This window comes from Notechis scutatus, chromosome 3 (genome assembly GCF_049901735.1).
Source record: "Notechis scutatus isolate UNSWTSFEM ecotype Mainland chromosome 3, rNotScu1.2, whole genome shotgun sequence".
Lineage (NCBI taxonomy): Eukaryota > Metazoa > Chordata > Lepidosauria > Squamata > Elapidae > Notechis > Notechis scutatus.
The window spans coordinates 142,185,702-142,211,655 of record NC_142011.1 but is presented as its reverse complement, the minus strand read 5'-3'; the positions used below and the strand labels follow the sequence as shown (position 1 = coordinate 142,211,655).

Here is a 25,954-nt window from a genome sequence, read left to right as displayed (position 1 = left end):
GATGAAGAAGAATGATCCAAATGATGTGGTTGTGCAAAGCGGTTCTAAGATCAGACTAGATGCTGATGATGGAGTATTACGGTCTTATCAGGAGGAATTGGAGAAACATAGATTCTCTGTATGGTAAGCAAACCTACGTTTGGTGGTTTATTTTTTGTTTATTTGTTCGCGGAGAACTATGTAAAATGTGTTTGGGATGGTGAAAAATACGGGCAAAACTTTCTAAGGCAACGTGACAGTTGAAACAAGTGGTGATTTAGCACCAGAGCTGTTCATCATTTCAAGAATCAGAAAATACATTTCATTTCTCCTGTTGCTGGAAGTGATGCCGTTTGAATAAGCCATAAAAATGAGTTCCTGGCCATTTGTGGTTATTAAAGGCCCTTGGGCATTTTTTTTGAAAAGGGTAGCTGCTAGAGTAACAGTTCTAACCACAATATTCTTGCCAAATCCTAATTTTATAATCTGCCTGCTTCAGTTTTGCCTCAGGTTTTCAGATAAAACTTCCTGCCTCCTCCATTCTCTCCTTCATCTTCACCCAAAAGTGTTTCTACCACCTATTAAAGAAATCATCATAAGCCATTCAAAATAGATAATCACTGCAAAAGTAATTTTCACTTTACTTTGAGGAGAGGGGCACAAAAACTTTGTAATGCTTCTGCAATCTAATAACATTTGTATATTTAAATTGTTCAATGTCATCCTGCTTGTGCCCACTTCCCCAAACACCGCCCCCCCCCCCCCTGTATCCTAGATGAGAACTGCTGACATGTGTGGGCTAGAATATTTCTAACAGCCTCCACTGGTGCTTTGTGGCTCACTTAAAAGGGCAAGATTAAAGTTATTGTTCTCAGAATCTAAACCTAAATTAATGATGGGGGTAGGGGAACCTTAATAAAAGAAGGATCTTATTGGGATTGTTTTATTCTTTTTTTAAAATGTTACTGTTTACCCTGTACAGACATAATTTTCCTTCTTACCTCCATCCCATAAAGATCTACTGGCTCAAGCTGGCCCAATTCTCCCATTTGTCCAAATGAGAGATACAGACAAAATCTAGTGTGGATTTCCATGAGAGTGGATTAGTACAATCTAATGCAAAGGTGCACAATTTATGGACCGTATGCTCCCCTCTCCTAAAAATTTAAGAAGGGTCTCCAAAGTTGGAGCTGATTACTTACAACAGCAACAAAGAAAACACAGACCTTCCTGATTTTCTTCTTCCACTTACAGTTTTAATTCTCCTTTTAATCTCAGTGGATATTTTTCATTGCTTTCTCCGGGTTACTTCTCTTTTTCCCATTAGGGTCTGAATTTAATTTATTAAAGCATATGGTCATAGACCAAAGCAAGACCAAATTAAGAATATGAATTACAAATATCCATTCAAAGAGACCGTTTGCAACTGAGATTTAAAATATACAGTGTGCCCTCTAGGCCTAGCTGGAAATTTACCAGTCCAAACCATTTAAAAGGTAATGCACAATTGCTATATTGGCTAACCTTTTTGGGCTCCTGTGCCAAAAATGGTGTGCTCGCATGCCAGCACCTAGAAGGCAATGCGCGTGGGCCCCACGGGCCCCCTGCGCATGCGTGCGCAATGCCCCCCTTACCTGCATTGCGCCTCCTAGCCGATTTTCAGCCCATTTGAGGTCTTTTTTGGCCTCCCAGAGGCTCGAGGGAAACCTCTGCAGCCTTCGGAAGCTGAAAAATGGGCCTGTTTTGTCACTTCTGGTATTTCCGGAAATTCAGGAAGTGATGAAACGGCTCTTTTTTTCAGCCAACAAAGGCTGCAGGGGCTTCCCTCAAGCCTCTGGGAGGCTGAAAACAGGCCAAAAATCAGCTGTGAAGCACATGCATGCACAGTGAGGTAAGTTTGCCTGGGGCGTGTCACCTGCGTGTCACCTGTGTGGCACTCATGCCATAGGTTCACCATCACGGCTATATGAGATTGATCTAAAGAGGCTCTACTCCATGAATGGTCAATAGGACATTTTAAAAGTTCAAGCTCTTATTCACAACTTTCATACCACTCCATGGTTAGGAGTCATTGCTGATAGTGACTCCTTTAGCTGTCTTCTTTTCTAGTGAAGGTTCACTTCATCAGGTGGATGCCAGAGCATCTTAGCAAATAAGGGGCTGTGTTAAAGATGCTGAGCTTGTCAGCTGGAAAGCTTATAGCTCGGGTTATAGCCCGAGCGCTGCATGATGGAGGGAGCTCCCATTACTTGCCCCAGCTACTATCCACCTAGCAGTTCAAAAGCATGCAAATGTGAGTACCACTTCCCTAGGAAGGTATTGCTTGGAAGATGACAACATTTCATGTGCCTCAGCATATAGTCATGCTGGCCACATGACTACAGAAATGTCTTCAGACCATGCTGGCTTCCTCAGTTAAGAAACAGATAAGCACCACTCCCTAGAGTTGGACACAACTGGAGAGGGGAAACCTTTACCCTTACCTAACAAGTTTCATCTTACATTTTCCTCTTTTGTTGGGGAACTCCATTAAAAGGAGGCTTTCACTGAAAGAAGAAGAAGTATACATTGAAGAAGGATACCTTTTCTTTCTTCCTTTTTTATTTTAAAGAAAGAATGTAAATAAAATAAAAAAGAATGTAAATAATAATAGCTGTTTGCTGATTTGCATGGTCCTGGTCTAAATAAGTAATTTTAATTTTAAAAAAAAGATACAATAGAAAGTCTTCCCACACTCTTCTTGCTTACTTGTGGAGCAGAAGATCATCAGTACTATCTCTGTCATCCTTGAGTAATAAAGGGATAGAAAGTTGGCAATTAACAAATTAATACTTGACATCTTGAAGAACTGGTGCCAATCAGAATCATTAGGAAGTTGGACAAATTGCCTTATACCCAATATAAAACAGACTTCTGGACTCCCAATACTTTGTCTTCAAAACATACCGGTGCCTTTCCCCGTATTAATGAAATGATCTTCCAACAGTGATGCTATTGCACAAATAGAGAAACTGGGAAGATTTGATGGAAGCAGTGACTACATCAAATGGGCAGGCCTTAAAACAGGGTTCCTCATTCTGAGTCTTTCCAGATATTTTTTTGTCTTCAACCTCTGTCCTCCCTAATCAATGATCCTTCTAAGTAGGCTTGATAGAAGTTGCAAGCTAAAAAGTCAAGAAGGACTTTGGTTGAACAAGTGGCTTAGCTTGGTCTTATTTATATTCTTGCTTTCTCTACCTTCCAACTTATTTTAACTTTGAGTCAAAGGGATCAGTCTTTCTTCTGATCTTCAATATTCTCTGTTAGACTTCATCTCTAAAGATATATTCTGTTATATGATTAGGGACAAAAATAATAATAAAAGAAAATAATGGAGTTTTAGATATGGAGGTTTTCAGGCTTCCATAAAAATAAATGTTTCAGATACTCTGAGATGCAATTTGAACAATTTCCTTGATCTTTTATTGGAACTGTAAATCGTTTATGGGGGCAGCCTTTTTATAAACTCTTAAAGTCCCATAAAATCTTATTTAATACAAAATACTGTACTACCATCCATCTTCAAAGTTATGCATGTAGTACATTAATTATCATTAGCCTAGCCTTTGAAAATAGTTTGGGTTTTTTCACCATCCTGGTACCCTTCTATCCTCACCTTGTAAATTTATATACAGTATATTCCAAGAAGTGAGTACCTAATATATACATTTTAAGATATGGCTTTCCTGAGACATTATTTTTTTCAGGAGGGAGAGGTAATGACAAGAAATATTTTTTCAAGAAGTATTGTTCCTATTCTTGCCAATAGTTGCTATTATTCACAAACTACCATACTAAGTCTCAGTACATCATGCTATTATTCATAAAATGCTATAAAAAGACCCAGAGACCCAACTGAACAAGGCTTTAAATCAGCTTTCCTGAATATGGTGGTGTGACTCCTTTTCCAAAATTCCCAATCAATACAGCTAATATTGGTGCTAAATCTTAACCTGAGAAGTTTTGAATTCCCCTGAATATAAAGTCCCTTTTATAGAGAACTCTCTCTATATATATACCGTATATATACTTTGTATGTAAATAGTCACATGTTATTTGTCTATTTTTATTTTATTTTTCTCTGCTGTCACTACATCCTCCTTAAAATGAAGGGAAGTAATTTGACTGAGCAGCTCATAGGACTAAGTTGTCCATTCGTTTTTAAACCAGTATAACCTGAATAGAACAAAAGTACTGCACGGAATACTTATTATGGTTTTTGACCATTAGTGTTTCCCAAGCTGATCATTCTAGATATATTGAAAATATAGCTCCTGTTATTTCTACATCATAAGTCCTAATAGTGTAATATTTAAATACTAGACTTTCTATGAATGTGCATAGAAATCAAACTTCATTGAGCATTATTACTGCTCTTACAGCTGAATCACCCTTTTAGTTTTGTGTAATTCACATGTCAATGGAATGCCTGGTCTGCCTGTTGAGACTGCAAGCTACGACATGCGAATTTCATCTTTATAAATGTTTTGTTCTACCAAAAGAACTATTTGATGTAATAATTGCAGAAAACAAAAAAATTGCAGTAAAGAAACAGTTTCCCCATTTTTCCATTAGTAATTACATTGGCTTTTTATGTTCTTGATGATAAGCCTACAGATCACCTGTAGCTCTTTCCTACATTGTTTTCATTAGGCCAAGACTTTTTAAATATAATTTTCTAAGGCTATTTTATAGACCAACTAAATAGCCATGTTAAAATTGAGTCAAAACATAATTTTTCTAGGATGCTTCTTGTAATCCAATTATTTCAAAGGGTATTTCAGTCTTTCCTGGTTTGGTGCCCTCCACATATCTTGGATTGCCAGTCTTGGCCAGGCTGCGAGACACACAGATCCAGGAATTGTGTTTGAAGTCAGTAATGTTGAATACAAATAAGATGTATTGTAATCTTGATATGAACACAAAGTTGTTGGGAAACACTCAAGGGTGGGCTTGTATTAAAAGATTGTTCTTGGTGATATGAAGCAAGATCAGGTTAGAGTAGATGCCTTCGCACACAGTACAGGAGAAGCACCATACCATGTATAGTAAATTCCCGTATGTGTTCCTTCACTGTTGGGAAGACTTTGGAAACAAGTAACAAACAAAAAAGAACTAAAATGATACAAAGAAGGGAAATATTTATTATTTCTTCAAGGATTTGTGTCCCAGCTAGAAGGCAAGAGAATTGAACTTTCCTTGTCTTTCACATTGCAGTAGTATATTGTTTTAGTACAGGGGTGTCAAACTCAATTTCATTGAAGGCTGCATCAGGGTTGTGTTTGACCTCAGAGGGCCAGGGTGGGCGTGGCCAGGGTGGACATGGCCAGCTTGATGTCACTCGTGTTGGGGGCACCTGTGGTGGCCTGAGCGCTCTGCCAGCAAAAATAGGCTCCCGAGCTCCATTTTCAGCTGCACAACCTCCTGCAACCCTCTGCCAGTGAAAACAGGGCACTGTGGGCCAGTCCTTTGTTGTTTCCAGGGTGGCCCCGCAAGCTGAATCCATCCCACAGGCCTTGAATTTGACACCCCTGTTTTAGTAAATGGATTTCCTTGTGCTGAAATTCAAAATGCCCCGTGAAAATGAACATCTTCAGATTTCTCAGTTATTTTAAGGAAAAATTCATAAATTATAGCATACATTGATTTTATCTTTTGGAATTAATTATAAAGAATTTATCCCATGGATAAATTCTTTATTATTTGTTTTGAATTCTTTGAAAAATAATAAGACAGGATCTTAAAAAGTAGGCATTAGCAGAAACTAGAAGAAACTAAGGATTAAAATTAAAAGTGAAGAACACTCAAACTTGACGTGTTAATACGGAATGAAGCAATATACATTAACACTGGGCATATTAAATTACATTTTTGAACAATGCACCCAGATGTTAATTTTAAGAGTGTTTGCCTCTATAGACAGACTATATGTAAAAGAGGTTATGGAATAGGACCAAATATTACCTAACATGATTGAGACTGATTTGAAATTGATAGGCTACAAGAATGAAATGGAAAGATGTTACACTGCACATACAAAAGAAACTGTCTAATGATTTAATAATTAAAGAGATATACAACTAATAAATGAAAGAGAATGATTTCATTAATTATCTTATATTGGATTTCCCCCCCAAAAAATTGTGAAAGCTTTGAAAGATTTTTTTTGAAATGGGACAAAGAAAAAATGTAAGAAATCAAGTTCTAAGACAATGTTTGAAGAGTCTAAAGATCAAGTTTGTAAGAAATAAAAGGAAGGAATAGAAAGTTGGTTTATTTGATCAAGTTTAAAAATAGATATGTTATGTCTGGTAACTCTAGATGGATTTTTGCTGATACCAGGATTGGAATGTTGATTCTTTGTAGACCTCTTTATAGATAAGAGATAATACATGGGAAGAAGAGATCATTTGTTGCATATTAAGAGAAGGTTAATGAAGTTAATAAGTTGTTAAAATTGTTTACACATGTGATGAAGGGGGCAGTCACTTTGCATCTTGCCTTTTTATTATATTTTTATTTTGTATTTTTCTTTCTATTTTTCTTTTCTGCGCCTTCTACATTTCTTTTTATTCCCTTTTTGTTTGTATTAATTCTTTATTGTCTTACATTTTAATAAAAATATTTAATAAATATTTAATAAATTATTTAAAAATATAAATATATAAATATGCAGTCTTAATGTGGTAGTCCTGACTCAGGAAACATGTCTGTCTGTCTGTCTGTCTGTCTGTCTGTCTATCTATCTATCTATCTATCTATCTATCTATCTATCTATCTATCTATCTATCTATCTATTTATCAGTTTTATATTCTTCCCCTAATACATTTCTCCCATCCTGGAATTGGCAGAAAAGCATGTTGACATAAGTACATGATCAGTGTGCTGCTGGATTGGACTTTTTGCCCTTCCACTTCAGCAGTTCTGTTCTCACAGTGGCCAAGAACTATCCAAGGAATTTTACATATTTCCTATCAGATGACCTTAAGAGGCAGTGCCATTACAATCAAGGCTAACAGCCTTGTTCCACATGACTCTCATGAGTTTGTCCTATCCTTTAAAAAAAATCAACCACACTGGAAGCTAGCATCACATTATAAGTGCTGTCTTAGGGCTGTCTGGACCTCAGCAATAAGATCAGGGATAGGAGCTGCCCTCAAGAGTTTTAATATGGAAGATTAGTAGACCTGTGTAAAAGAACCCCATAGAATTTGTCTGTTGGGATGGTGATGGTAAACACATCAATAGATCTTCTCCAACTGCATCCTCAGGAGTATGATTCAATTTTTTTATAACCGGTTCTGTGGGTGTGGCTAAGTGGGCATGGTTAGGTGGATGTGACCATGTGACTGGGTGGGCGTGGCTTCTTCTTCTTTTTCTTCTCTCTTCTGCTCCGTTTTTTTGCCTCCTGGCAAAAAAAATTTTTTTAGTTTTGCCATAGAACAATATGATTATAAAACTCCTGGTCCCCTAGGATATGGGCTTGAGCCCTCAGAATTAGTTGTTTGTTTGTTTGTTTATTAAATTTATTGGCTGCCCATCTTACCACAGGGTATCTCTGGGCAGCTATATATTATAATGTGGGAGAGAAAGTTCAGCATCTCTTACTACACCCTGTAGTCTCAATCATGATACTGTCTCATGACCACTTACTTGGCATTTTACATACTTAACGTCAATGAATTCATTTGTTTATTGATTCTTCTGTGGCCAAGTTCAGTAAAATCTGGGCTTACATTCACAACAGAGCAAAGCTAATAAAAAATGCCTTAGTTTTGCCTTCGCAGATAAAGCTGTGGAAGAGCTTGAGGGAAACCAAGAGTTAATTAAAAAGCACTGCAGCTGTAGCAACTTTGTTTTTAATAAAAACAATAAACTTCCCTTTTTTATAACACACAAGTGATTTGACATTGAAATAAATGCAGATGCTTCTTTGCACAGTGTATTCCCTGTTGCGCTTTTTTAAACACCTTCACATATGGTTTGCTTCATTCCTGTGAAACTGCTTGTTGTTTATGTCATACAAACAGCAGAGATTGATTTTACACTGAGTAAGTAGGGAGCAGAATGAATTATCCATTGGAAGCAAATAATTGCCTGGATGTACAAAAATATTTGAAATTAAACTTGGCTGCTTGGGGGAAAAAAAATCTTCCGATTTCTTCCGATTCTCTGTTTAACATTTTGTTTACACCAAGGATTTATTTAAAAGGTTTTACAGTTTCAACCGAGCTGCTGTTTGAAATGGTATCATTTCAACAGATGTCCAGAATTATAGCTAAAATGGCAAGCATATTAATAAGTGATCTAATTTAATGTAGACCTTAAAGGATAGGTCTAAAAAGTAAGCCACACACTCAAAGGATGCTAACATTCATTCTGTTGCCTTTGTCTCAACTTGTGACTGTCATTTGTGAATCAATAATCTTTTCTGCCACTTTTTGTCACCTCCTTGGATGGTTTATATAGTATCGTCATTTTCTTCTTTGCATACAAGTGCATATAGTGTGGAATTATTTTGATGCCTTTGAGTTAGTCTTGACACCTGGCAAACTGCCTGGACAAGGGCCTTAGCAAGATTTTAGAAGTGGTTTGCCATTTCCTGCTTCCCAAGACAGAGAGAGTAACTGGCCCAAGGTCACCCAGTTGGCTTTGTGCCTAAGGCAGGATTAGAACTCAAAGTCTACTAGTTTCTAGCCCGATGCCTTAACCACTACACCAAGCTGGCTCTCCCACCTTCAGTAATAACATCTTATTTGTTGCTGTAATTGTCTGCTGTCAAGGATTCCTTTGAAATGAATGCTCTGAATAGTGCTGGTGTTGGAAAGAACTTAATCGGCCCTAGCCTGTATATTTTGCTGATGCAGTTGTGGAAACGAAGACTGGGGTGACCAAAATTAATGGAGCTGACTGTCTGAAATCCAATATAACATGACAGATACATTTCAGATATCCTGAAGCTGCTGGAAAGAGATTCTGCAGTATAATTTGAAGATATGTGTAATTTATATGAAGAAAGGGGAGAAACCTGAAACGTTTGGCAATCTGGAGATTCAGCTGCTTCGCAGCTTTCAAACATCCACTGAAACAGATAACTGATGATGCAGTTACAGTACATTTCATTTTGCACAATATGTAGACTATTAAATTTTCCTCTTAATATGTAGACATAGAGCAGCTGAAATAAAACTACTTAGATGACGACATCACCGTTTATTGTTTATTTATTATTTTATTTAATGTTAAAACTCTCATGGTGAAGGAAAATAAATATTGCTTGTTTTTATTTGCGGAATATTCCCTTCTGAAAGAAAGCAATCATAATATTTTTTTTAATAAAAACATATTTACCTGATCTGGAACAAGTTTATAATTCTAGGCCATTTCTAAAAAAACAAAAAAAAACAAATGCCAACTCTGGTCAAAGTAGTTGAAAAAGGTGGAACTTTTCAATTCTACCTGCAGCTGTAGAAGAATATTTTCTAGGCCCATTTCAAATGCTATTTGGGCTAGAAAGTGAAATGATTTCACTCACCATGCTGGATGAGTTACAGTAGGAACTAGATGAGGCACACCCAATTCCCTTGAACTTAGTGGGAGATGAGAGTTACAACCTTACTTAACTCAAACTTAACTGAACTTGTTAGCAGTTCAGATATTTCAGTACTACTACAATAGCATAGGAATGCCATCACATTCATCATGTACATAACATTGATATTTATTTTAAAACTGATCTAGACAATTTGTGTCTGTTAAGAACATTAAGGTATAACTAAATTTAAGGTCTGATGATAGTAGGTGGCTGTTTCCAGAGCTAGGAGCCAAGAAGCTAATTAAGATCCAGTTTACCATATCAAAGATTTATAACAGCCAATTTCAGAGTGCCTAAAGATTTTAAATAGCAAAGAACAGATGCTGTTGAAAACTCAAGCCAAAAAGGCCAATGAGGATATAGCATCAAGATCATGAGAAGAGATACTACCTCTTTATACTACACTAGTGAGGACACACTTAGAATACTGTGTCCAATTCTGGCCACCATAATACAAAAAAGATGCTAAGCCCAGGGGTGGGATTCAAATTTTTAACAACCGGTTCTGTGGGCGTGGCTTAGGTAGTGGGCATAGCTCGGTGGTCATGTGACTGGGTAGACATGGCTTGGTGGTCATATTATTGGCTGGGTGTGGCCAATTCAATATCACTCACATCGAGGCATGCATCTCCTCGCCTGGCCTCTCATGACTGTGGGGATGCTGCAACAGTCGTAAGTGTGAAAAATGGTCATGTCACTTTTTTCAGTGCCATTGTAACTTTGAATGGTCACTCCATACAAGCAAAGTACCAGCAAAGGAGGGGCAGAGACATTCCTGAGACATTCCTGAGACAGGAAGTCTAGTCCTGCCAAGAATGTAATAAGGGTTAATGGAGAGGCAGTTTCTGTAAGCAACACCAGAATGTTTCCTTCCTGCCTTCCTTACAGGATTAGGCCAGTAATTTCTTCTAACAATTTCTTCTAACGGTTCTCCAAACTGCTTAGAATGTTAACAACCGGTTCTAGAAAATAGGTGCGAACTGGTAGAATCCCACCCCTGGCTAAGCCCCTAGAAAGAATGCAGAGAAGAGCAAGAAAGATGATAAGGGATCTGGAGGCTAAATCATATGATGAACGGTTAAAGGAACTAGATATCTATAACCTAACAAAAAGAAGGGGCTTAGGGGTGACATTTGCTGTCACAGAGAAAAGGGGGTCAACTTATTCTTCAAAGCACCTGAGGATGGACAAGAAGCAATGAATTGAAGCTCATTAAAGAGTGATCCAACCCAGAACTAAGGAGTAATTTCCTGACAGTGAGAACAATTAATCAGTTAAAATAATTATCTCCCAGAGTTCTTGGTGCTCCATCATTGGAGGTTTTCAAGAAAAGATGGGGCAGCCATTTGTTTGGGTTGATATAAGGTCTCCTGCTTTGGGGCATGGAGATGGATTAGAAGACCCTTAAGATCCATCTCAGCCCTATAATTCTATGACATGACAACAGGCAGAATTGTTATGTAGAATATCTGTTGCGTGGGAGATGTTCTTTTGTTTGATGCATTTTAACCCCTTTTTGTGATTTCTTTTGTGTTTAGTCATTACTTACCTGAGATCCATTGACTTTAGTCTTCCTTTTTCAATCTCCATCCATCCTTCTAGAAGAAACACCCACACACATACAACACACCCACACTCACACCCATGCCTATATATCAGCATAGACATATATAATAGCAAGAAAGAAGGTTGACTGGATTTTATTAATGGGATGCCTAGATGTATCAGTTCATAGGCAATTAATTTAAAAAATTTGTTATGTAATGAATATAATTATAGCATCACATAATATAACAGCCCACCTCTGGTTTCCCTAAGAAAAAGTGTCTGTCAGTCATCCAGGTCATAGTTGCCTTTTGAAGAAACAAAGCACCTTTGGGATACTTAAGGAAAGGTGTTATATTTTTCACCCAATGTGGTGTTAAGGTGGGATCAGCTTCATTTAAAAAATGCATTTTAATATACGTATAAGTAAAGCTGTATGATGGGAGATTCAGAGCTGGCTAAACCAAGACTGTGCACAAGATGCAGAATTCAGAAATGGGGATTTTGTTTTGTTGCTTCTTGTTTCTCATAAGCAAGAGTGGGGTAAGTGTGAACAGGATGCTGGCTAAATAGACATTTAGATTTACCAGGCGGGTGTCTTCTTTGAAGCAGGGTTATTAACCTATTTTAAAATTTAGCTTTAACAGGATCACCTTTATTTTGATCTCTATATTTCATTGGTTTTCTTTTCATATTGTTTGATTACTTTTTTCTCTCCTGGGCTACCTCTGGTTCTGTATTAAAAGGTTAATAGTTAATTCTGGGCTGAAAAGTGGTATTGTGTGTATACACACACGCAATACACAAAGATACGTTCATTCACACATACCCTTCCTTCCACAAATAAGACAAACCCAACAATTACTTATTGAGTAAAGAACATGAATTGAAAGTGTTTAAAGGTTCAAGACTAAGCTATAATATTACAAAGATTTGTGGAATATTAATTTGCATGTGAGCTCTCAGATCAGCATCTATTCATTTGGGGAAAAAACTGCATCATTTTATTGTAATAAGATTAATTTACAGAATATGCTAGCACCTACAGAATCACAGAACAATGGAGATGACAGAGGCTTAAAATTGTTTTGGCTGAGGCTACTGTTAATTCCTAAGTCTGACAGGAAGAAATCAGCCCATATTTTGTCCCTGCAAAGTTCTGAAAACAGAGTGGAGTTCTCACTCACCCCACAGTCTCTTTATCATTGTCTCTATTTTGCCTGATACCTCATATCTTTTTGCTCATTTGACTTTTAGACATACTTCCTTACTTACCTTTCTCTCTTCCTCTTATGCACCCTCCCTCATGTTGTTGTGAGTTCTGTGTTACCTGCTTTCATTTGTTCATCTTTATCATTTCATTGCTCTATTTGCTTCCTCTTCCACTTAATCCATTGTACTCTCTATGGTGGCTCCCTTGGTCCATTTCCTTTTATCTACCTGTTTGTTTTTCTCTCTTGTCCTATTACTTTCTTTCCCTTCCTCTATCACTTTGTCTATTGTGTTTGGTTTTCTCTTCTCTTTTTCAAAGAATTTACAGGCTGGGCTGATGTCATATCTAGTCCGACCATTAGCTTTGTATGTGACAGACAAGATGGGAAGTTGATGAGGTCAAAGACATGTCCTTTGCCTTTAGCGGGACTAATACTTCTTCAAATCATCCAACTGCTGCATCAAACTCAATGTCTGTAGAGACAGACAATGTCTGTGTATACACTACAACATATGGAAGGTGATTCACAGCAATCAGTCCCTGAGCAAATTGACTTTTCTTAATAAAACATTTAAAGTTTATTTGTTCACTTGTGAATAAAACAACAAGGAAGCCCTGTAAACCACAGCAATTGTTCATGAACGCTATGAAGGTGGGAATTCTCCAGCTGAACTTTAAAAGAATAAGGGGAACAGACTGGTATGATTTAAGCTGGGAGGAAAAAATGCTTCCTGTGCTTAATCCTAGATCTTGCTCACTTTTGAGTTTTAATTTTCCACGGAGGCATCATGATTGAAAGCACTTTATATAGTTTGCTTTTTCAGGTTTTAGTTTGTCCGTGTAAGACATAATCCTCTGGTTCCATCAGTCTTTCTTGCAGCATGCCTGAGCATTATTTTTAAATGCTGTTTTTCTAAGAATGACCTTTTTCACCTTTCAGTTTTCAATCAAAATGTAAAAAACAAATGTCTTCATATCAGACATGACTGCTAGAGTTATGGAGGGTTTAATTACCCTCTGATGTGTATCTTCTGTGCATTGTTTGCCTATAAATCCTCCAAATAACCATTTCCTTTAAAATTTCCTTTATATTAAAGAAACAATATCATCTCCAGCAACCATATATACCATAAGAAAATGATGGTCCTGTAATTTTATTTGTTTTGGCACTCCACTAAAATTGAGTGTCTAGACAGACTTTTTAAATGTGCAAGGCACATGGCTCCTTATGACAATTTTATCATCCTTCTATTATCCAATAGTTACCAAACTGTCTACACATAAAAACATGACATGAGTTTGTTAATGTATCAACTTGAGAAAGTTTAAAGACACTTTAGTTCCACAGATTTGGGTAAAGGAGTTGACAATAATCATGTCCCTTAACTCCCCATACCCTTATCGCAAAGTTGAACATGCATGCAAAGATACCTAATATATCTGAGCATTATTCTTAATTTATTGAGTTTCTTTCTTTGAACTAGTATCTAAGTTACTGCCACAATCTTCAATAGCCATTGACAGATACTTCTTCATTTCTCCTGATTATTGAGAGAATACAGAGAATTGAGGCAGCTGTCTTATTCCCCTCTTACTTATGAAAAAAATGCCATTTCTTCAATTTTGTTTCTTTGAAATGGCCGTTCAAGTTTCAGTCCTTTAAATGCATTTTTTTTATTTCATCTGGTGCATGGTTTTATACCCTGCTTATTTCCATGGAACTCAAGTTGTTTACAAAAACAAGGAAATGGGTAGAGTATAATAAAAACAAGAGTAAGAAGTCACAATCAAAATGGCAACCCATTCACCATTATGGTTGCAATGTTGGAGTACAGGCAGATCTGAAGAAATTTGCAAAAGACAAGGAGGATCAGGGCATTCAGTAATCAGAGAGGTAAGATGTTCCAAAGTATGGGAACAGCAACAAAAGGGCACATTGTTGGAACAAATTGTAAACACCATCACTCTAGAGCCGTGATGGTGAACCTATGGCATGCATGCCTGAGCCCTCTCTCTGGACACATGAGCTGTTGCCCCAGCTCAGCTCTGCTGCACATGCACACGTGCCTCCCGCCAGCCAGCTGGTCTTCGGGTCTCTGCCGTGCATGCGTGGGGGTGGTGGCATGGTGCATGCAGGGGGCATGGTGCGTATGCACGGGGGTGCACTTGCATGCACAAGGGCCGCAAGCATGCTTTGGGTACTTGGTGCCAAAAAGATTAGCCATCACTGATCTAGAGAATCCACAAACTCTAATCCTATTTGAAATTGAGAGTTTTTGCATACTTTTGATATGGCTGATAAAAAAAAAATGCAATATGCAATAGGATTATCAGGAAAGAGGGCACTCTGGAAAAAGAACCATTTGCTGTGCTGTTCATGTTTAGAAAGAGTCCTTCACACCCTTTCTGGGTCTTTGGGACACACTTTGATATTTACAATTAATACACAGGATCCTTCGGGAGGAAAAAAATAAATAAAAGAGAATTTTCTCTATATATTGCAATCCAGGTTTCAAGATGTATTTACACTCTATCATAAATGCAAAATGTTCCTTTGAAGTGCAGTTTTGCTTATAACTCAATCCACTTTTCTGGAGTACTATTGACTAGGTTGACATTCATGGAAGACAGGTCTATCAATAGCTATTCATCTCAAAGTGTCCACGTAATCTCCAGATTGGGGCCAGCATGCTTCCAAACATCAGTTGCAGAGGAGCAGTAGAAGGAGAAAGGCTTATCCCTTGTCTTTTGCAGATGTTTGAGACACATGGTTGAGATGGCTACATTTATTTCCGGGACCATCTGACCCAGATACTACCTTGACATCTTCACATGCCAAGAGAGTAGTTGAGAAGCCAAGGGGAGGAAGCTAGGAAGCAAGTTTTCTCAGATGCAACCCTCTCATTGCAAACAGTTTGCCCCTTTGAGGTGGGCATGCACCCTCCCTTGGATCCGTTTTGAAGGGCCCTCAAAACTACACTGTTGTCTTTGAAGGTGCAAATTAGTTAAAAGCAGAGGGAAGTATTTTGAAGGCTGAGTAATGAATTTGCACTTTTTCTTTAACTTAATAACAGTGTATGTTGCTTTAAGTTATGTCGAAATGGGTTTCAGTAAATGTTATCAGAACCTGTTTAGAGTCCTAAGGAGCCTTGGTGGCCTAGTGGTTAGAATGCAGTATTGCAGGCTGGCTCTGCCCACTGCCAGAAGATCGATCCTGACTGGCTCAAGGTTGAACTCAGCCTTCCATCCTTTCAAGGTTGGTAAAATGAGGACCCAGATTTTGGGGGGCAACAGGCTGACTCTGTAAACTGCTCAGAGAGGGCTGTAAAGCACTATGGAGTGGTATGTAAATCTAAGTGCTATTGCTAAGAAGAGGCAGCATATGAATGTGATAAATAAATACACAAATATGTGTATATAATATAATACATGCTTATTGCAAAGATTACATATCATAATTCTACAAAAGCTGCCCAAAGTGAGGAATGTAGAATCCATAGTACTGTGTAGCCATCAATATTCCTGATTATGCATAAAGGCCACTGGATTTGTTGCTTGAAAGTTTTGCAAAGGGAATCACAGAATGAAGTCTGTGGTCCTTACCTGAGCTCTGCTGCATGCTTAGTTCATCTTGACCCCTACATGGAAAGCATTCCTTCCTTCCGTTAACCTTTGCTTCAGTGCCTTCATGACAAGATTCTCTGGGTATGTAGCTGCCTTTTAACAGTGTTTTAATTTCAGTTGTTGCTTGAAGCACTGTACAGGAAATTAGACACTTTTAGTACTTCAGTTATTGTTGATTTATTCACTGTTCTTGTACATACAGTGAATGAAGTAAAGATATCTAATTTGAATGCCAGCCACCAAATCTCAGTGTATATCTTGGCAATAGCTGAAGACTTATTGACTTGAAATTTGTTATGCCAGTGTGAGTGCCTTGTAGCAGTTTTGTTTACTGCATCACATTCTATGGGAAATGTTAGAAAAGAACTGTAATTTCTCTTCTGGTCTGACACTGGGCTATCTTATCTGGGATGCTAAATTATACTGAAACCTAGACTGAAAAGGTAAATTTGGAAACCTTGTTTTGCCGAAGGTGAAAAAAACCTTGAAGAATCTTGTGTACGGTGAATAGGATATTTATCTTTGTCTTTTATATTGCTTCCATTAGTTGAACGGATTTGAATTTGGTTCGCATTCAAGGCACCTAAAATGAAAAATAGCTTGCTTACTGCACTGGATCAATTCACAGGACTTTTAATAAAATTAAAACACATATATCCTTTTGAAGATAATCTAATCTTTGACCATATTCGCATTTTAGGGGATGCCATGTGATGTATACACAACCGTTGCTTCTTAGACTACAATCGTTGCTCTGTTCAGCTCAGCTTCCTGCCATTCTGCTTTCAAAATAGCTCAGGGCATGGATGGCCCCTTGCTTTGAAATTACCAGTCTCATGATACAGCTAACCTAAATCATTTCCCATTCTTCTAACTCCAAAGTATCCCATTTTTCGGGTTAAAAAAAAATCTGATTCAAAAAAAGGGGTAATGCGTGAATGAGTAATTAAAATTTATAAGCATATATGCTAAAACAAAATATTATCCATCATTTAACACATGTAGTGCTGTCATCAACAAGATTATTATTCCATATCTATTATCTAGCAATATGTTGCTTCTGATGGCAGGGTAAGAATCATCACATAGGCTTTCTAAATCATTCCTGATTTCCAATCTGGCTTTTTTAGATATTCATGATGTTTTCTTAGATCTGTTTTTGTTTGTTTCCTAGATTTTGTTTTTCTAATAAATAGTTGGCATGATTTTTTTTTTAGTTGCTGGAAAAAAACTGCCACTGATAATGTTCTATAAATAGTTGCCTAAATCAAATTGCTACCAACTGAATTTTATATGTGTCAGATAGATTATTTTTAGTCTTTCGTTGTTATCTGTCTGATGAATACATAGGATCTCCTGGGTGACAAATCTGACTGGCATGTTGCATGGCATAAAAAGATGCTCTAGGTTGAGGAATATTTTTTTAAAAATAATAATCTTCAGGTGAATTTAGGGAGCCGTTTGATAAAATTTACATTTTTTAAATATGACACGGGGTCTTTTCTGGTCTTCCAGATATTGTAAAGCTGTAATTCCCAACACTGATTACCAGTTCTGGTTGTGGCTGCTGAGAGATGGATTTAAGCAGCCTGCAGATGGTTAAAGTCTACTCAGCTTGCAATGACATAGAAGACTTTAGATTTGAGCTATAGTTTGTCATTCATACTCCATCAATCATACAGTTTTCTTAATTTCTGCATATTTATGTTGACCCAGAAATGAGTTTTACTGGTAAATTGGGATTTATACAGGAAGCAAGACTCCTTTACATGTGTCATAACATAAACTACTAAATGTAAATGTGCATGCAGTTCAGTGAATTTTCACCTAGCATTCAATTCTGAGGATGCTTTTTTAGGATACATGGGTATAACTGCCTTGCAATTTAATTAATTGGCAGTGTGTCTGCTTCTTCTTTTTATAGGAAGTCTTTATGCCAGAAGCAATGTTTGTGATACTGGGAACATAAGCAATTAGCAAATTATGGTATGTTTAAATGAAAATAGTTTCCTGGCCAAGCACAATGAAGAAGGCTTGCAGCCATGTTGTTTCTTCATTAAACAAAATGACAAGCTAGCAATAAGTATTTCTTAGATTATAGACAGATTTAATGACAAAGTAATCGCATGATAAATCTTGCAGCTGGGATGTTGTACGAGAAAAGAACAATTTTTTTTGGGTTTGTCAAACAAATATATTCTGACTTTCACAGCAGGTATAAAACAAATTAATATTTTCACTGAAGACAATAAGGATTTTTTTTTTTTTTAAAAAAAGATGCCTTTTAGGACTATAGGGACAAATAACATCTGCACGTTGCAATATCACTTTAATTTTTCATTTCTGTCCATCTTGTGGAATAAGTAGCATTTCTCACCTGCTGTGGTAGAAGAGGATTGGAAAGAAAAGGGGTTTTGTTTCGCTTTGTGGTAGAAAGAAATATTTTATTTTATAAGTACCTTTCACAGAAACACTATTTTGTCCCTAGAAAAAGAAGACAAAAAGGAGGACAGTGCAATATTGCCTGTGGTTAGAGAAAGGAGGTAAGAAGACAGCATTCAATAGGAAGACGTTATGGAAGTACCATTGTGGCAATAGTTTGTAGGGTGGTACTGTTTTGTGGTGTGATTTGAGAGGTGGTAGCACACAAATGATCTCAAGTGATCTCGTAAAGGAGCAGATCTGATTAGTAGTTGATTTGGGAGGTCACCTGAAAATCTCAGGGTCATAGATTAGATATTGGGCTATTGAAAAATGGATCTAGGGAAAATGCCATGGCAAACTATGTCCAAAGGCTGCCAAGAAACTGTAGACACATCTGGGTAGACAGCAGAAGACTTTTCTTCACAAATCTGTAATTTAATATTTATTAAACCATTGTTGCCTCTGGGCTCAAAGGTCCTCTATTGTTGGACCATCTGGATTTGTCTGCTCATGGTTGGCCAACTGTATTTTGAACAATTTGAGGCACTAGATTGGGGGTCTCCAAAATTGGCAACTTTAAGACTTGTGGACTTCAACTCCCAGAATTCCTCAGCCAGCTGGCTGAGGAATTCTGGGGGTTGAAGTACACAAGTCTTAAAGTTGCTAAGTTTGGAGACCTCTGCACTAGATGGATAAGTCAGCTTGCCATTTTAATTTCTTAGAATTCACTGTATATAGATAGTTCTCTATTTAAGACCCGTAATGGAACCTGTCTACCACAGTCTTCAGTCAGGATGGTTGTAAATTGGGCCACCCATGTGGCCAACTCAATGTTACAACCTTTCTTTGCAATGGCTGGTAATCAAACGTGACAGTTGTAAAATGACCACCATGGTTGCTAAGTAAACCAAAGGTTCACTATAGGCCATTTTTTTTTGCCAAAAACCAGAAGAATATGCTGTCTTATAGCAAAACTCTCACAAAACACAGTCACATGAATGTGGGAAACTGCAAATGGCATTAAATGTGGACCAGTTGCTGAGCTCCTGGAGTCAGTATTTATTTATTTATTTATTTGGTTTGTCAATTGCTTACAAGATAATAGGTATAAGTAAAAACATAGTTATGAATACATGGATACATATAAGAAAAATAAAAGAAACAATAGGACAGGGATGGTAGGCACATTGGTGTGCTTATGCATGCCCCCTACAGACCTCTTAGGAAAGGGGTGAGGTCAATAGTAGAAAGTCTAAGGTTGAAGTTTTTGGGGTTTGGGGAAGAAACCAGAGTCAGGTAGAGTATTCCAGACATTGATCACTCTGTTGTTGAAGTCGTATTTCCTGCAATCAAGTTTGGTGCAATTAACTTTGAATTTGTATCTATTGTTTACTCTTGTATTGTTATGGTTGAAGCTGAAGTATTCACTGACAGGTAGGACATTGCAATGTATGATTTTATATACTATACTTAGATCGGACCGAAGGCAGCGTAGTTCTAGGTTTTCTAGGTCTAGAATTTCGAGTCTGATGGCATAAGGTATTCTGCAACGAGTAGAGGAGTGGAGAACTCTTCTTATAAAATATTTCTGGACTTTCTCAACTGTGTTAATATCAGATGCATAATGTGGGTTCCAGACTGAAGAGCTGTATTCGAGTATTAGTCTAGCAAATGTTTTGTATGCTCTAGTTAGTAGTGTGATATTACCAGGGAAAAAGCTACGTAAGTTTAGGTTAACAACTCTTAATGCCTTTTTGGCTATGTAGTTACAGTGGGCTCTAACACTTAGATCATTAGATCTAATCTAATCAAATCTGTGACTTAATTACCCTCAGGAAAGTCGATTTTAACTTTGAATAATTGCTAATTCATTCGATGTATTTGAACCAGTATTTACGTATCTATTTTCCATTATTGTAACTTTGGCCTAAATTGCATCTGTAAAGCATTCATTATTTTAGAACTACATTCCACTGGCCACATTTCATGTGTGATTTTTAAATTCCCAAATGTATGTCTATATTAGGCACATTTATTATTATTTATTATTTCTGACACATAAGTGTGTAGGATTTATTCTTATGAACTGAAAGTGGTCGTTCAGCATTGACATGTTAAGTATGATAATAATCCAAGTAATTGTCACTCATTCACTTAACTGGCGACATCTTTACTTCCTGAGAGAACTAATTAGAGTACAGTGTTACTATCTTTTAATTGCAAAAAGGGGTTGCTTTTTCTTTCAGTTTTGTTGCATGCCACGATTCTTCACAGCTCACAAACCTTAAAAAATCTTTCAGTAAATGGTACTCTACTGCCACCTTCTTTGTCCCTAAATTTTTTTTTTGCTATCTGTCTGGCAAAATCCTAATATTGAAATGTAATTTACCCAATTAGAAGAGCTTCCATCATTTTGCCATTTAATTTGCACGTGCTTGAAAAATTAAGCCTTTACAAATTCTGACATGAAATTATTTACTCTGCATATCAGTTTATTATGTGGATCAAACCTCAATCACTTGCTGGATAATCTTACCCAATGTGCATTTAATAGCAAGACAACACATTTATAATAAATATAGGATCAGAATGGATTAAAAAAAATTAGTGTAGAATAGATAATTGGCTGAAAGCACATGAAAGTAACATGGATCAGAAATACATAATGTTGTACATCCCTCATTTAACCTCATGCTGTTCACTGCTTATGGAAACAGTGATTCACTCATGGCTACACTAATTAATGTTCATCTCCCTTATTGCCAGGTATTCTTAGGTAAGGAGGGATGAAGGAAAAGGAATAATGGGGTTCAAAGAAAGAAAATGAGAACTGTTCATTCCCTTTCTCCTCCATCTTAATCAGACTGTGTTAGGAAAAGGAACAAAATTGGTTCTTCTTTATGTATTCATTTGTTTTCGAAACATTTCAGAGTTTACTGGGCACATTTATTTATTTGTTAAATTTATTTGCTGCCAACTCACCGTGGGGCTACTCTAGCCACCTTATAACAATAAAAACGAAGAAATGAAAAGAAGTGTAAACATAATAGTGGTCCATGAGAAATGGTGGTCCATGAGAAAATTTTAGTGGTTTGCAGAGAAATGTTTCCCCAAAGCAATTAATCCAGGCTGCACAGGAACACAAGGCTGTGCCGCCCACATGGCTTTCCCACCCGCTAGCCCCCACCCTTCAGCCGAGTGCAAACCTTACCTTGAGTAGAGCCACGCAAGCTGGAACTGGAAGGTAAGACCAATAGCGGGGGAGGGGAATCCGCCCAGTGGTGGCTTGCTGACATTGGTAGGAAAGTTGGTTCCATATTCCAGAGCTTCAGTAGTCACAAGACTGGCCCTTTGATCATCCCAGAGCAGTTCCTCTAGTCCATGGCAGGCCGGTGCACCTGGGTGGAGGAGCAGCTGCTCCGTGATGACCAAAGGGCCAGTCCTGTGACTACTGCAGCTCTGGAATATGGGACTGACTTTCCCACCAATGACAGCAAGTCAGTCAAAATTTATATTAGTGATCCACAGGACTTAAAATTATGAGTTTGGTGGTCCCTGAGGTCCAAAAGTTTGATGTCCCCTGCTCTAGAACAGGGGTGTCAAACTCATGGCATCACAGCGGCATCCTGTGACTATCGGGACTTTCCCCCCCTTTGCTAAACTGGGCAGGGGAATGGCCAGCACATGACACATCTGGCCCGTGGGCCACGAGTTTGACCACTCTGCTCTAGAAGTCTCTTCATGGCTGCTTCAAAGGTTTTCCTAGCTGTCTCCACATGTACAATAATGCCCAGGTACTTTGCTTTTCTGAGAGTTTCAGAATAATTGGGTGATACAGCTGCTTTAATGCTTTAAGCAGGAATGCTTTGCTTGTGCTAATATCTCTTGCAACATATTCCTTTAAGTATTGCTGTGTAAGAACACCATTTACACTTTCACCTCAGAAATACAGAAAATGATAGTGGTGTATCCAAGATAGTGCAGTGAGTTTTAGACCTGAAGAGGGATTTTAAGTTAAATCTCTGCTGCTCATGTCTAGTTCTTTATCTAGTGCACACACAGATATTTTACACTTTTTCTTTTGTTATATTTTATTTTGAATTCATTTTTTAAATAATACAAATGAATTTCTGAACTATCCAAATAAAACAGCATATCCTGATTGGACTTAGTTCTTTCATGTAAAGGAAATTATTTTCTCCAATAAACCATAAAGAGTTCATTGTCTATATTTATTTCATTAGAAATCATATTTTAAGAGCCGGACTATTTTAATAGCCCTCTAACTCACTCCACATTTCCTCCCTCTCATTGAGAGGTCAACAATTTGGAGACAATAAGGAAAAAGACATGGAACAGTTCCAGCAATCATAAAAAATGTTGGATTCAGTTTCTTTAAAAGAGAAAAGAAGGAAAACTCAATGCAATTAAAAACAATTGGCGCATCAAGGCAGCGAGTGCACAACTAAACACCATACAGCTAGTGCACGACTAAGCATCGTAGGTTCAGTTTTCTTTGCAGCATTAGTGCATATCTAAGCCACTTGGCTCCAGCTAATTCAATAAGGCTTCAACTGCCCTGGTTTCTTCCTGTCAAAAGTGTGCATTGAGCTCCGCCCTTGACGGTGGTCCCTGAAAAGACCATGCATTTTGATTCCCAGGGAAGACTTTAGTTGCTAGTGAGCGTATTCAGGATTGCAATCCAGTTTAATAGAATCAAAGTTGATCTTGTGTTACTTTTTTTTTTTTTCCTCAGAGGAGGAAATAGCAGTGCATCACAATTCCTCTACTGTTCTTTCCATGTCTTGTTCCCCCGCCCCCAATGGAATCCTATTGTTCTCAGTTTCCTTCCACTTTCTGCTCTGCTCTGGGAAACGTGATAATGCAGGCAGCCCCCACTGAAATCCTATGGTATGAGACCCCCAAATACAAAAAGCTGTATGTATCGGTATGGAAGACCTTCCCCCTTGCCTTTGTATCTCTTTTGCCCAAGGAATTTGCTGAGGTCTTTAAAAACTTTGTGGGAAAAACCAGCCAACTATAGGCATAAAATGTGTGTTCTCACTTTCCTACATAAAAAATAAATGTATTGACACACTTGAGTGTGTGTGCATTTGTGGGGTGTCTATAGATGTATGGACTTCAGCTTTGTGCTCTCTCTTCTCTCTTCTCTCTCCTACCCCCTCCCTATCTTAAAATATGAACAGTGGCATTTTTCTTGAAAAAGACACATTTCTGGGAACTAACTCTGAAGGGCAAGGGCAATTTTTAAAAGAAGTCTTTATATTCTGATTCATAGCTGAGTTTGCTTTTAATTAAGCTTTGTTCAAAGAGGCAACTTGTTCACAGTTATAGAAGAATATGGGCTCGTTTTCATGGTGGTCTTTAGAGCCAATTCGCATAAAAATATAAAAAACCCAGCTCTGATATAATAGGAATACTTAGCAGTTATATGCTACTTTAGGGTGTCCAGAGACGTCCTGTTTTTGTAGCCCTCTTTTACCATCAACAAGTAGTGGGTGAAATTGGTATATATTATGTTAGAAGGCTTTAAAACAGTCCCTTAAAATAGGTCAGTATTATCACCCTCTTATTTCAAGTGAGATATGAGCCCAGGAAGAATTGCCCCAAGCCTCCCAAATATTTTTATAACTGATTTCACTTGGGATTTTTTAAAAAGTTTTCTCAGCCAAGTCTTTTTGTCACTTAACTCTCTAGCCTGGGATTGATGAGAAATTCAAACTAACTAATTCACACTTGCTGAACCTACAGGCAAAATTGGAATGTGTGAGCACACCGAAATCCACACTTTTCCTGAATTTTGTGGTGTAGGTCACAACTTTAAAAAGCACAAAAGATTGGGCACTGAAGAGAAACTGGCAAAAAAGAAAGTGAGGGGAGATTTAGAGCTTCAGCTTAGAGATTTGGTTGGGAGGCAATACGACTGAAACTCTGAATGAACCAACTTTCTTAACCAGATTGGTGAATTGGATCAAAGAATAGGATTTAATTGGATGCTTCTTTTTTTAAAAAAATAATTAAATAAACTTTTGAATTAAATCAATTTGTTTTTCCAAATGCAATTGGCAATTTAGATGGTAAATTTTCCTGCTCCTAGAAAAAGCCAGAATTGTAGTTTAGCTAAAATTAGGCAGCAGATTACCCCCCCCAAAAAAAAGCTAACCAAAGACCCATATCTTCCTTCAGAGATAAGAAAGCTACTTATTCCAATATTTTCCTTACTTCCAAGTCCACCATCTTGGAAGCTTTGCATCTTCATAAAAACATTTGGGTGCATCCTTCTATGACTCTACATATCCAGATATTTCCATAAATGTTATATCTGGATGTCCTTTCTTTGTTTCCAGTTGCCAATAAGCTATTGACCTCAAAAGGTTTAAAGTTAAAAAGAATATTGGAAGGACTATTATTTTTTTAAACTGTGAAATTATTCATTTCTGGGTCAGAATAGTGCAGATGTTTAAATGTTGGATTGATGTGTAAGAAAATGTCTGTTCAACAATAATAAGTTATATGGATGCTCTATTTATTTTTTATTTTATTTGTCAATTGCTTACAAGATAATAGGTATAAGTAAAAACATAGTTATGAATACATGGATACATATAAGAAAAATAAGAAAATATATAAAATAAACAATAGGACAGGGACGGTAGGCACGTTGGTGCGCTTATGCATGCTCCCTACAGACCTCTTAGGAAAGACCTCTTAGACAGTCTAAGGTTAAAGTTTTTGGGGTTTGAGGAAAAAAACCACAGTCAGGTAGAGTATTCCAGACATTGATCATTCTGTTGCTGAAGTAGTATTTCCTGCAATCAAGTTTGGTGTGATTAACCTTGAGTTTGTATCTATTGTTTGCTCTTGTGTTGTTATGGTTGAAGCTGAAGTATTCATTGACAGGTAGGACATTGCAATGTATGATTTTATATACTATACTTAGATCGGACCAAAGGCGGCATAGTTCTAGGTTTCCTAGGTCTAGAATTTCGAGTCTGATGGCATAAGGTATTCTGCAACGAGTAGAGGAATGGATAACTCTTCTTGTGAAATATTTCTGGACTTTCTCAACTGTGTTAATATCAGGTATGTAATGTGGGTTCCAGACTGATGAGCTGTATTCAAGCATTGGTCTAGCAAATGTTTTATATGCTCTAGTTATTAGTGTAATATTACCAGAGAAAAAGCTATGTAAGATTAGGTTAACAACTCTTAACGCCTTTTTGGCTATGTAGTTACAGTGGGCTCTAGCACTTAGATCATTTGAGATGAGTACTCCAAGATCCTTGACAGAGTTTGGATCATCAACAAGGTCTTGACTATTCAGCCTGTATTTTATTTTCTGATTTTTTTTTGCCAATATGTAGGACAGAGCATTTATTTGTTGAGATTTGATCTCTAGGCATCAGTGTATCTCTAGAAATTTTCTTGGTAGACGCTCTGCCTACATGTTTTTTGTTTTGTTTTCTTTAAAAAAAATCTTTTCTTTTTCTTGGAGCATGACATCTGTTTCTCA

At 37.3% G+C, this 25,954-nt stretch overlaps 1 protein-coding gene across 1 annotated transcript in view; it reads left to right on the top strand.

Moving 5' to 3' along the window:
• Positions 1-25,954, top strand: part of LOC113418034 (uncharacterized) — a 195,351-nt gene that overhangs the window by 94,290 nt on the left and 75,107 nt on the right. Inside the window, exon 12 of the mRNA XM_087960075.1 lies at positions 2-123. Coding sequence (XP_087816201.1) covers positions 2-123 — 122 coding nt within the window. The remainder of the gene's footprint in view (position 1; positions 124-25,954) is intronic.